This window comes from Lutra lutra, chromosome 7, assembly GCF_902655055.1.
Source record: "Lutra lutra chromosome 7, mLutLut1.2, whole genome shotgun sequence".
Taxonomy (NCBI): Eukaryota; Metazoa; Chordata; class Mammalia; order Carnivora; family Mustelidae; genus Lutra; species Lutra lutra.
In genome coordinates, this window is record NC_062284.1 from 120,376,807 (window position 1) to 120,390,419 (window position 13,613).

The 13,613-nt window shown below is 47.9% G+C and overlaps 1 protein-coding gene across 4 annotated transcripts in view; it reads left to right on the forward strand.

Annotated features, from left to right (window-relative positions):
• KCNK10 (potassium two pore domain channel subfamily K member 10) overlaps positions 1 to 13,613 on the forward strand; it is a 129,046-nt gene that overhangs the window by 47,838 nt on the left and 67,595 nt on the right. For 3 of the 4 annotated variants that reach the window (XM_047738867.1, XM_047738866.1, XM_047738870.1), the window contains exon 2: positions 11,573 to 11,907. In XM_047738867.1, coding sequence (XP_047594823.1) covers positions 11,573 to 11,907 — 335 coding nt within the window. Of the gene's footprint in view, positions 1 to 4,913; positions 5,005 to 11,572; positions 11,908 to 13,613 lie in introns of those variants that run through there. The other variant, XM_047738868.1, reaches the window with a different exon arrangement.

Consider the following 13,613-nt stretch of genomic DNA (forward strand, 5'->3'; position numbering starts at 1 on the left):
TGAATTTTAGCACACTCACCTACCCTAGCTAGACTGTCAAGTAGAAGCCACCTTTAAGTAGAAGGTCTGCTTCAGGGTTGAGTCACCAGGACCAGTAAGAAATGCCAACCTCGAGGGACCTTTTTTTTCTGGTGATAGCTAATGCTCCTATTAAGTTCCCTTAGGGCACCTCATAGAGTACCGAGCACACAGTAGGCACTCATCAGATGATAGAAGCTGCATTATGTGCCGCAGGGACCAATAACCCACAGAGATCCATGAATGGAAAGAACTCACCCTGGTACCTGTGAACCACTTAGAGAATGTCAGGAGATGGACTTCACGTGGAAGTTTCCAGTGAGTTAAGTGGTATGGCCCTTTTGGCTGTGCTTCAGGAACACTGAACTCCATGACGTACCTAATTTTGCCCTGTGACTCTGGAGCAAATGGCTTTGCTGAATTCAGCACCTCCCAGTTGTAGCAGCTTAAATGCTACTGGCATCTGAGGAGCCATTAAAAATCTTTAAATGGCAGGGAATTCTTGGAAATGCCCACAAATTCCAAGGTAGCTGGGTTGTGTCATTTGCTATTTTAATTGGTTATAACAATTTCTAGGCCCTTTTTCTTTTTCCTTTCTATGAAGTGGAGGAGTCATAACCACAAGACTGTATTTCAAATGACCTCTTTAGAGGCAACTTTCAAGCAATTAAGTATAGGTTGAATCCAAAGTGTTTGACGCGTTAAATATCAGCTAGGATTTTCTATGAGGATTATATTCCTTGGTTGAAAGCTGAGAACCAGTTTTTTTTTTTGAGAACCGGGCACCTGGGTGGCTCAGTTGGTTGAGCGGCTGCCTTCGGCTCAGGTCATGATCCCGGACTTCCAGGATCGAGTCCCACATTGGGCTCCCAGCTCCTTGGGGAGTCTGCTTCTCCCTCTGACCTTCTCCTCTCTCATGCTCTCTCTCACTTATTCTCTCTCAAATACATAAATTAAAAAAAAAAAAACTTAAAAGCTGAGAACCCGAAAGATAGTTTAGCTATCTATGGAAATGTTTTTTTTTTTTTCTCTTGTGCTTTCTTCCCCCTGAGCTTTGCTATTTACAAGGACTGTTGCATCCCTCATTAACATTTGTTTACATGGCAGGCAGAACGGGACATTTTTATTTTACACTATTTTATTGACTCCTACAATGTGCCAATATTCGCTAATTTGTGTTTTGGTTGTACGTTTCTGAGCCAGGTCCTATGGTTCTTATAATTGGGCAGTTCCTTGATTGGAAATATGTTTTAGAGGATGGCTTAACTGCTGATAACCTATCACATGGGGTTCATCTGGGTAACAGCTGGGGGTCTGAGAACCCATCAGAAGTAACATAAAGGAAGAGGAATAAATTTTGGAAAATGATGCCAGAGCACACTTCTTTCTGTACTCCCTTGTTTTATGAGCTGTTTCTTGGGGAGCAGGTTCAGGACCAGCATAACAGCTTGGAAGATTTCCTCAGAATACAGGCAGGGATCTGTTTGCTCTCTGAGATTTTGGATCCCTTTTCTAGATCCTTCAGCGCCGGGCCCTTTCTGAATTACAGGGGCATGGTGGGGGAAGATTGCTTCACCAGTTCATCCACCTTTTTAGCTGGTGAGCTCCTGGACACCAGGGTCCTGCTTCATCACCTGCGTGTGGATTGGTTCCTAAGGCATGTTAGATACTAGACCAGCATCTGTTGAATTCATGCCATGAATATTAATTGAGCTCTTATTATATGCTGTGCACTGGGATTGGGACTCTGGGAGATTTAGAGGTAAGGGTCCCAGAGCAAGGGGGCATCTAGAGGAATTTACTCTCTAGCAGGAGGGATTACTAATGAGAAAGGACTGCAGATAACAGGGCAGTGGAGGGAGGTGTTGGTCTGACAAGAAGGGCCAGCCTATATTCAGCAGCTCATGGTTGGTTGGGAAACTCCCTGGAGTTCAGCCCTAGGATTCCCTAGCCAGGAATGACTCTTGGCTCCATCGGATCCCATTTGGTTCCCCAAATCTAGAAGTGCTGGTTTATCAAAGATTCCATTCCCTGTCTTTTTTAGATCTGTTCACCCAATTTTCCAGTAAGTCTGTTGACTCCTTGAAGACTTCACCAATTAGAGCTATTAATAGTATTTGGAAACACTTCTCAGGCTTCAGAGAAACAGACGGGTATTTACTACATCACTGTCTCCCCAGCCTCATGAGGAACAATGTGGGTATTTTTTCCCCTTTTACGTTTCTCGCTTCCTCTCTCCCGCACTCACTCCCAGTCTCTGATGGCTGCATTTGCAGCGAATCACAGAAATGTTGCTGATGTCAGCAGCTCTGAGACTGCATTAAAGGAGCCACTCTAAGGGGAAAATTATCCAGAGGGTGATGCTGAAAGGCAAAGCCATTTTGTGGGGTGTTTTGTAGAAACCGTTTTCCGCCTTTGATGGATTGCATTCATTTTTGTGACTTAGTAGGCACAGTGAAGGAAGAGCCATCTAAAATTTCTTTTTCATCCAAGATTTTTTTTTTTTTTTTTTTTTAATATAGGAGGTTTTAGTGGCTATGAAGCAAGCCAGGAGCTCCGGGTGGCTATCCCAGGGGCCCAGTGTACTGGGGCGTTGAGACTCCCATCTCAGTGACCCCAGCACAAGGGTACAATGAGGGTACAGATCATTCTACATAAATGGTTTGTTCTTAAAGATATACACATATAAACCGCAGCCTCTTTTAGTCAAACACGCAGCTTGCCGTTCCAGTGCTTTCCCCAGCAAATCCTCTCAGAAAGTAGACAGCTGTCTTGCAGACGGATTCCCATGTACAATTTCAGGTCGTGTACAGTCAGATACACCTTAATATCTCCATGACGTCTGTCCAGATGGGTGTTTCTGAGCAGGGAGACAGGGCAACTGGCTGTGTGGCCTCAAGCTGAAGAAGGAAAGTGTAGGTTTGGAGCGTCAGTGATCCCCAAGGCTGTTTGATTTCCCAGTGGCATCTAGCAGCCAGGGTGAGGTCTCTGAGCAGAGAGAAAGAAGAACATAGAAGGGGGTGTCTCCAGTGGCTCCAGGAAAGGACAGAAAGAGAGGGAGTGGAGTCTGTGAGCTGGAGAGTGAATTGTTGAACTTGGAATCTAAGCTGGGCGGGGAGGGAAGAAAACAGAGTGGGGGCATGAGAGAGTGAGAAGTGGGGGCAGGATGTGTTGTGGGGGTAGTCACAGGGAGAGAGCTGGGTAGATAGGGAGCTCAGGTCTGAAGTGGATTACTGAGGCAGGGTCATTTCTTGTGGTAATGGCATTTGGGATGTGGACATAGGAGTAGGCAGCTGTAGTGGAAACTACTGGTGCTCCTCCAGCCTTCCAGAACGTTCTTCCTGACCCTGTGTACCCCTCCTCCAGAGTCTATGCACTTCTCCCCCTGTAGCTTGTCCCTACAAAGAATCCCTTTTGAGAAGATTTTCTTTGGTCTACTGACATCTCTTACCAGGATGCTCCTGAGCATTTATGTCCCTCCAGGGGTTTCTGTAGCTAGTGACTGACTGGGTAAGAGAGTTGGGACAAACTTGGAGAAGGCATTTATACTGCAGAGCTCCCGTGGGCTCAGGGGAAGGACTTCAGCTGGAACCCATGCTTACTTGGTTTCCTGTCCTTCCCAGCCCTGCTTCCCCACCCTTTTAGGGGCTTCTCCTGGTGAAGCATTTCCCAGATAAATTGTTTCCACACCAATCTTCACCTCAGGACCTGCTTCTGGGGAACTGGCCTGAGCCACTGGTTGAAGTGGATTGGAGATGATGGTAGTGGTGATGAAATCAAGGAAATGGGAGTTTGGGTATTGGATGGATTGTCTGTGAAACAACTGAAATATCTCAGGAGGAAAGCAGGACCTGGACGAAAGCTTCAGGGCATCAAGGAGAGAATGCAGCTCTACCAACCGACAGCCATGGGAAGAGGAAAAAGTGGAGGAGTCAGAGGATTTGGATCTCAAAGGAACAGGGAGTTGGACACAAGGGTACGGAGTGTTATTTTTTCTGGGACAGGGTTGGCCCTGACATTGTGGTGAGGGAGATTGAATAACCTCTACCTGAATGCCACACTCAGAGGACGGTGTCCTCAGGGGAAGCCCAGGTGTCACTGAAGAAGATGGAGGAAGGTTCCCTCAAGATGCTGAGAAATTTGGAGAGGTCTTTAGTCTGGTGGACCTGAGATGTCTTTGGAAAGGTTTGGGATGGGAAGGGAAGGTTGGATCAGAGCAGAGGAAGCAGAGAGTAGAAGAGGGATTAAAGCTACATTGGAGAATCAAAGCTACGGGGAAGCTTACATCCACTGGTTTCACTGGCCTTGGGCTTCTCAAAAGAATTGGTCCCTTGAGCTTCCTGGCAGAGGGTGGTTTGGCAGCCTGGACACTGAGTGTGGAGTTTGCTACTACTCTTGGCACAGAGTTGGCATGTATTTGTTGAATAAGTGAATAAATGGCACATGAAGTTTCTAAATGCCCCTCCCTCTTCATCACTGGAAAACATTAGTGTCCTGATCACCTCTGTATTTTATGCTCTGATAAAATGGAATTTATCAAAGTATCTCTAGCTGCTTCTGTCAGCATCATTGGGTGGGATGCAGTGAACAGATTTCTTTAGGTTAGGGAATCAGGCAGTGTATTGGCTTATAGACTTAAGTCATAGGATCTTTCTGCCAAATGGATTAACATGCATTTTTCAGTTTTGTTTTCTACCGTGGGTCTGTAAAACCAATTGGTTCGATTGGTACAACCACTTGTGATCTACGTGCTTGAGAAAGCTGAGACCCAAGGATGTTTGCCAGGGTCAGAGGGCAGCATGTGGAGGGTGGGGCAGGGCTGGGGAAGGAAGAGGGCCCTGAGCACATGGGGCATTGGAGGCCATGTAAACAGCTGTGTAAGTAATTGTGGGGTTTTAAGCAGGAGCAGGATTAGAGTTTTTGAAGGATCCCCCAGCTCCAGGCTGCTTGGGAGAGGTCCTCCTTCCTGGAGCCCAGTGAGGAGAGGTAACTGCTTTTGACAAAACACCTGGGAAAGGCAAACCTCTTTCTGGAAGGAATGGGCCCTGACAATGGGATTTAAAACACTTGGCCCCAGGGTAAAGAAGATATTTTGGGAACTACAGCTGCTTATTATTTTTAATCCAAAAGGTAGGGGGAAGAAACTCTTTCTTTTTTTTAAAGTGCTCTAGTTAATTTAAATTACGGAGGAAAAAACTTAGAGTAAGAGACAAAGTATGGGGGTGCCTCGGTGGCTCAGTGGGTTGAGGCCTCTGCCTTTGGCTCAGGTTATGATCTCAGGGTCCTGGGATCGAGCCCCACATCGGGCTCTCTGCTCCGTGGGGAGCCTGCTTCCTCCCCTCTCTCTCTGCCTGCCTCTCTGCCTCCTTGTGATCTCTGTCTGTCAAATAAATAAATAAAAATCTTAAAGAAAAAAATAAGGGACAAAATGTTATTCAGGAAGTATTTTGGAACTAGACAACAGAGCCCCAGCCATAGCTTTGTGCCTTCAGACGTTGACCATACAGTCACGACAGAGGGGTCCATTGCACCAGCATGGTGGAGTGTGGGGCCTGTTGGGAAAGCCACAAAGTAGGGAGCCCCAGATCTTGGAAGAGGAGCAGGGCCGTGGAAAAGGACAAGGCTGTTCTGACCAGCTCAGTATGGACAAGGAGGAGCCCTGGTCCTGGGCTCTTTCTCGTCTTCCCTAGGAATTGAACAAATCACGAGGAGCTCTCCTTAGACTGTTTCAATGTCTGAGAACTTTAACCCCTTGACTTTGGATGTCTGTCCGTGGGAAAAAATACTACAGTATTGGGGCTGCTCATAGTACCAGATTCAGTGAATTCTGCAGTCAGATTTTCTGTTGGGGAAGTGTGTAAAATTGATATCGTAAATGCTGGTAAATTTATGGATGGATGCATGAATGAATTCAGGAATTCAGTAAATTATAAGTAGGAGCAACTCAATTGTAGGCACTGTGCTAGGCACCACAATGAGACATCAGGAGAGCATAGAGGAAGGACATCTGATTATATTGGGGGGGGGGTGGGGAGTCAGAGAAGACTTCCTGGAGGTGGTGACACATGAAGTGACTCATGAAGTGAGTAGGAGGTATTGTGGGCCAGGTAAAGAGTGGGGAGAAGAAAGGTATCTGGGAAGCAAGACAGCCCTAAGGGCCACATCAGCAGGTGGCCCAGCATGCAAGGGTCAGGGAACTGCTGGGTTTGACAGGGTCAAAGGCTGTGTGTGGGGGCGTGGCAGCAGGTGAGGCTGGGGAGACCGGCAGGCACCAGGTCCTGGAAGGAGCCTGTGCTTTAACAAATCATATGGTGCCTTCAGAGGAGCACAAGTGTCAGGTGGCCGAGTTCAGAGTCACACCTGGAAGAGCGCCACCTGGCTGCGATGTGGAGGATGGATTCGAGGAGGCAGGACTGGAGGCTTTGGAAGAGATTCTGGTGAGAGAAGATAGGGTCTGCCCTAAAGGGAGAGGAGGGGGACAGATGAGAGTCAAGGTGGCAGCATGTTCTCAGCTCCCCTTAGTCTAGTTCCTCTCGTCTTGGTTCTCTGTCTCTAAAGGGTCCCAGAAATTTCCCGATGCCTTGTTCTCTTCTATCTGATGCAAAGCCTGGCGTTTTGAGAGGGCCAGGTGAGAGAAATCCCTGAACCCAAAGGAAAAAACCTTTTCTGCGGTGGCCTTCTGGGGATATGCATGGCTTGCTCACTTAGTGTGTGTAGACTGTCTCTGTGTTCTTATCAGGACAAGTCTGAGCCCCCTTAAGGTACGGCTGTCAGACGGAAGCTGAAAGAACAAGGTCTGGCTGTTGGCATATGTGGCATCAGAAGGACCTCGCATATTCTCTCTGTACTTCTCAGGGACGGTCATGGTGAAACCAGCTGCTGTGAGGCTCCTCAGCGTTCCTCCTTCTTCCCGACACCCACCCTCTGCACTTGCCTCAAGTCCACGTACTGGGCTCAGCATTCCCCTAGAGCTCTCTGGACTCTGAGCTGCCAGTGCAGGTGGCCCTGAGACCCGTGCCAGGCCTGGGAGGGTTGGGGGGAGGGCAGGAGTTCTCTGCTTCTCGTCAGTGTGTTGCAAATCCGTTGTACTTGCCTGGGTCAATAGGCAGAGTCCGTTGCTGTGTGACAGCGGCATCTCTGAGGTGGCTGCCTTTCATGTTCCCAAGAAACCCTGAGTCCTGGGGATGTCATTGGTTTCAAGTGGCATGGAGGAGTGGAGGCACTTGGGGTTGGGTGTCTGAACATGGGTCCAAGGATGCCGCTGCCCCGTGCCTTCAAGCCTCACCTGTCAAGGGGGACAGATAATGACAAGTGCTCTCCACACAAGGTCTCGTGATGATGCACTAGATTCGTGCTTGTGTAAGATCCTCGTCGACTCTCCCACGGACTCTGAAGGCTGGGATGGGTCCTATTCCTTTCCATGTCCCCAGTGCCAATGGCACCCGGCTGACTCCAGTGTTTGTTGACTGAGTGCAAGGATGGGCAGGAAACAGGGCACGGGAAAGCCTGAAAAATTCAAAACTACCACGAACCTCTTCAACCACGAAGAAGCAGATTCCGTGCGTGCTCCCATATCTACCCGAGTTTAGGTGAAAGTAGAATGGGTGAGCATTTGTGAGGAAATATTTTAAAATGAAAATTAACTGAAGGGATATTGCCCTTCCCACCTCTCCCTTCTCATCACTTCTTGGCAGTGCGTTTGCTGCCGGATACTTTCGGGGGGAGTCATGAGGAATGATAGGTCATTACTTTCTATGCCCCATCTATTATTGATACATTTCAGATAAAAGGGCCCTTTCCACCAGGGGAATGTCTTTGTTTCCTATTCTTCTGTGCCTACGCTCCAGAAGAGAACTGACTTTGAAGTCAGATTATTCTCATTTTAATCCCGACTCCCCCGCTTTCTGCCCCCTTGACCTCTGGTTAGCCATGTACTCTCTCCAGGTCTCAGTTTCTTTATCTGCAAAGCAGGGATACGCGGTGGCTATGACCATGCATGTGCTTTGCAGCCCTCCAGTGGAGTCCTTACTATCCACCTTCAGCAGATAAGGAAACAGAGAAAGTAGGTGGTCAACCAGACACTGATGGCTTTGGGACTGAAACTCTCCTGGTGCTTTGGAAACTTGGGATTGGTGGATTCTATTCAGACTCTGCTCCCGGGGACAGCCTCTTAGCAAACTGACACCAGGAACTGGTCTGAGAAAGACCTTTGTCAGGTCCAATTCTGCTCAGCCTCAGGAATGCAAGAAGTCCCAGAAACATCCGTGATGCAAGTCAGTGAAGGAGGCCCAGCGGCAGCTGACCTCTGAGCTCAAGGCTGTGACTGGGCTTCCTCCTAACATCTCGTCACCTGACACTGTGAAGGATGTTTCCTAAGTAGGTTATCAAACCCCTGAAGCCGGGAGGGACCCTGACTTAGCCCCACCAGAGCTTGGCGTCTCCTGCTAACTTGGCATTAAATAAATCCTTGTCACTGAGGGTGGTGGGGTTTCAGATGGGCCTTTTGTTTAGAGTCTGAAGGAGTTAACAACAACAACAACAGAAAACAAACATTTGCTCTATGCCAGGCGCTGTGCCAAGAAATGGAGATCCAACAATCAAATGACAAGCTTTCAGACTCCCAGGGATTTCCAGGCTTGTGGGGAGACAGGCATGCCGAGTCTGCCTGGAGAGTCCAGGATGACTTCACGGGGGAGGCAGCTTTGAGCTGAGGCTGAGGAGGGTGAGAGTTTCCCAGGCAGGTGAAGGTGGGGAGGGGGCTCCCGGCCAAAGGAACATCCATGGACATGACCATGACCAGAGCATTGCTGTGTTGGGGCACCTGCTGTTGAGGGCCGCTGGAGTGCCTGGCTCTTTCCCACTGAGCACCCCTCACCCACATTGTATGTGTGGTTTCGATGTGCCAAGGTCTCCACCTTTTATTCCTCATTCAATTAGAGTATTGTGTACCAGGCACCGTACAAGACACTGGGGTACAGAGGTGAGAGGGTAGACCTGGGTCCTGCCTTCCTGAAGCTCTAAGTCCAATGACAAGTAAACAGCCCAGTGAGTGTGGACCAGAGGGACCTAACCTAGCAGGGGAGAGGGGCGTATGAGTTTCCTATTGCTGCTGTAACAGATTGCCGTCATTTTAGTAGCTTAACGCAATGCGTATTTATTATTTTGTGATTCTGGAGGCCAGAAGTTCCAAATCTGTCTCATTGGGCCAAAATTAAGGTGTCGGCAGGGCTGGATCCTTCTGGAGCCTCTAGGGGAGAGTCTGTTCCTTGTCTTTTCCGGTTTCTAGGAGCTGATTTCATCCCTTGGCTTGTCACCCCTACTTCTTTTCTTACCGTTTTCTTTCTCTGACCCTCCTGCCTCTCTTTTGTGATTACATTGGGCTAACACTGGTAATCTGGGATAATTCCTTATCTCTAGATCCTTAACTTAATCACATTTGCAAAGTTCTTTTGTGATGTAAGGTAATGTAGGCCGTGGGCCCAGGGATTAGGATGTGAACATCTTCAGGAGCCATTATTCTGCCCACCACAGAGGGGACAGGGGAGAAGCGGGGTGGGGGGGGGAGGTGCTTCCAGAAGTAGTATTTAACCCCAGCTTTGTCAAAGTGGGTCCGTGTGGAGGCAGGGGAGGTCGCTAGGAGGCTGCTGGATTGGCCCAGGCAAGCCGTTGTGATGGCCTCCCACATGAGGTTGGTTATCCTGGGAAGGGTGAGAGAGAGGCACAGGGGACTGAGAGGCAGCAGGGAGGGTAATGAGTGGGAAATGTGGGGGCAAGGTTGAAAGAAACCTAGACAAGACGTACTTCAGTATCAACAAAGGTTAACAGGAACCTGAAAGTCGTGTTTTGCAGGGAAGGACTAGCAAGAATATGATGCCCACGGTGCTGATTTGGACTCTTAAATCTTTCAGTGAGAGATTCCAGACGGTTTTGCATTCAGTGAGTCAGAAGGAAATCTAACATTTTACGATTTTATTTGCTAGAATCACGTCCAATTAAAGGCTGATGTTCTGTTTGGTTTTCAAAGAGAAAAGCTGATTTTGAGGCTGCAGGAGGAAAGGCAGGTATTTGCAGACCTGGATTCCTTGAGGTGGCCACCCTTCTGGCTGGGTGTCCTCAGGGTCATCGGTGCTCTGCATAGGGAGGGAGTGACATTCCGTGCTTTTGTTTGTCTTGAGTTTCCCAAGGCAGAGAGCGAGCAGTCTGCTCTCTTGGGTGGGACTGTTTGCTCCACTTAGGTAATTACCTAATACCATCCCCTAATACCTTATTTACACAACAGCCAGGCTGCTCTATGACAGAGGCCATAATAAGCATTTGTGTAATAAAGGCAGAGCAAAATCGAACGCGTTGCTGTTCACTGCTGCACAAGACAGATCTCCAAAGTGCATGATAGCGTCGTGTGTGCAACACGACCCTGCTCTTCCTGCCATTCTAGAAAAGCCTCCAGCTTCACAAATTTATTTCCAAAGTAATGAGATTGCCCTTCTAGAGACCAGGGACCTTTGAGAATTCGATGTGTTCTCAAACCGAGGGGAAATTTCTTTTCCGAAGGTTTCTTACTGGAGGAAAATAGACACAAAATTCGGTCACTAAAGTCATTGCATTTTCTGTTGAGAAATGTGCTTAGAATCTATTTTATTATTCTTATATTTTTCTAGGAAACCAAGTTACTTGACATGCAACATCACTTATTGTTTACTTCCCTCCATCCAGTCCCCTGTTTTTTGTTTTTTTTTTTCCCACTTTGGTCATCTTCTGAAACCCAAACTTTCTTTTAAAGATTTATTTATTTATTTATTTGACAGACAGAGATCACAAGTAGGCAGAGAGAGAGGAGGAAGCAGGCTCCCAACTGAGCAGATAGCCTGATGTGGGGCTCGATCCCAGGACCCTGGGATCATGACCTGAGCTGAAGGCAGAGGCTTTAACCCACTGAGCCACCCAGGCACCCCTGAAACCCAGACTTTCTTTACTGTGTCTGAGTTTTGACTCGTCTGCCTGATAGCAAGCTTGCTCTTCTTCCCTTTGTTTTGTGACCAGGACCAGATGAAAGGGACTCTGAAACTCCCTAGACGTTCATCTCCTCTTTGCTCTTGGTGTCCTCCGTCCTCAGTGGGTGGACAGAGTAGCTGGGCATCTGTCTCCTATTTATTCCCTCTCCAAGTTGCACAGCGTGTCTGTTTTTCAAATATGATGGTCTGTCCTGCATCTTACACATTGTTTATCCGAGGAAGCTTGAGAGAAGAGATGAATTATAAACCACGGAGACCTGGCTTTCAAAATTGGGCCCTTGCAGAGAAATGTAAGAATGTTGAACTCAGTTACTACTCCTTTTTTGAAACCCCCGAACTCCTGGGGCTCCTTTTCCAAGAACTCAAATAGGCCCCTCACCACTGATCAGATTCCCTCGCTGCCCAGCCTGGTGAACCAGGTTTTCAACCTCCCGTTTGAAAGCTGGCTTGAGAAAGACATCTGCGCTTTGTTTCTGAAAAGTCGTGTGTCTTGTATTTATCAAGAAACTCTCTCTTCTCCTGTCCCCTGCCCTGTTTCTCAGTGGCCGTTCCGGCAGCAGCGCCCCCCGTGGGCCAGCCCAAGGGTGCCACTAACGGGCCCTACGCCACCCCGCGCCTCTCCATCTCCTCCCGAGCCACGGTGGTAGCCAGGATGGAAGGCACCTCCCAGGGGGGCCTGCAGACCGTCATGAAGTGGAAAACCGTTGTCGCGATCTTCGTGGTTGTGGTGGTCTACCTTGTCACCGGCGGTCTAGTCTTCCGGGCCTTGGAGCAGCCCTTCGAGAGCAGCCAGAAGAACACCATTGCCTTGGAGAAGGCGGAATTCCTGCGGGATCATATCTGCGTGAGCCCACAGGAGCTGGAGACGCTGATCCAGGTGAGCGGGGAGCAAGGCAGCCACAGCTGAAGGGACAGCTGTGGTTTTGTCCTTCGAGCTCACTGAGTTTGCTTCGGGTTGAGATGCTCCTGATGGTAGCAGTGGGTTAGGGAGGGTCTCTCCGGGGAGGTGACATTTGAGCTGGGACCTCAAAGGAGCCAGAGAGTGAGACATGCAATGATGTGCGGGAAGGGGGCCAGGCGTGTGGCAGCCTTGATTCGGCGATGTTAGGAGCAGGCTGGGTTTTGCATCACCTGCTTTTGGATGAGGTGGCTGGAGGCAGCAGTGGGCAAAAGGGCTTTGGATTTTCAAATTCAAGGCCACCTCTGTGTGCTGATTAGCTTCCTGGTTTGGAAGTTGGTGTAGGATACTGGGCTAAGAGGGTGCTTTAGAAGCCAAAGAAGGAATTTTAAACAAGCAGGGATGTATTAACCTGCCCCCCACTCAACCGAAAATGGAGTAAAGATCGCTGGGGGTGATGGGAGGCTGTTGGTAACTCAGCAGAGCCGTTTTGGTGGGTTTATGGAGAAGAAATAACAAAAATAGCAGTAGTAGTAATGATCAGGATTGCTGGTTTGAACATATTGCATCAGGCACTGACTGAGGTCCTTGCAGACCTTGGATATTAAGAAAAAATATCCATAAACAGATGGAGGTGGAGACCTTTGGGCTACCATGTAGAGAAGCAGGGCAGTGAAAGTGGGGATGGGGTGGTTGGGAGGGTCATGAGAGACAGAGTCATCTTGGGTGGTGTGATAGGAGCAGATAAAACAGGAGGCTTGAGAAGACTGGGAAGGGCAGGGAGCCTCGTCCCAGAGGGAGGAAGGGGAGTGGTTGGGAGCCCAGTTGGGGGGCTTCATTGTTCAGTAGATGGAGGATGGCTGCCTTGGAGACTGAGGTTTGAGTTCCCGTCCTGCACATGCTCTTGAACCAGGAAGTGTAGGTCCTTGTGGAAGGTGGTGACATATATGGAGGCAAGGGAGAATCACATTTTTCCAGGGACTCTGGAAAGTTTGCAAGGCAGAAGGATGAGAAAGAAGGCTCCTGTGACTCCTTCCGGTCTGGGGCTATGTGCATTAAATTCTAACGGCTACTACAACCCAGAATATTGCAGGATTGCAAGACTGACCTGGTTATTTGTATATTTATTTCAAAGTACATTGATAGGGTATGGGGATTATGGGGCTTCTTATGATCTGGAACTTTCATAGCAATTTTATTCCTTTAAAGAAATTTTGATAATCTGACTTGACTCTTACAAATGATTAGAAATATACATTTCCCCACCCCGGGAATAATATGATTTCATATCTATGATCCTATAATTTTTACTAAAAAGAAAATTTTAAATGCAAAAATCTAAGGGCAGTATTTCATATTATTTTTTCTTAGACAGCTTTTTGTCTTTTTCTCCCTCTTTTCATGAGAAAATGGTATCAAATTTGTGATGATGAGGAGTATTGAACCAATCTGTGTTCAGATTTAAGAACGTCATAGAAGATGAGGGAAACAATTCTGGAATACTTTTAAATAAGAATGGAGTTATACATGTTGTTGTGATATGCGGTGAGATCCTTTCTATTTAGTTGCAATACATAAAATAACCTAAAAAGTGGTCCAAATTGAATCTAGATTCATGCTTGGATTTTTCCTTTCTTAGACAGTGAGGTCTTGAGGAAAAGATTATGTCATATTATCTTCGTATC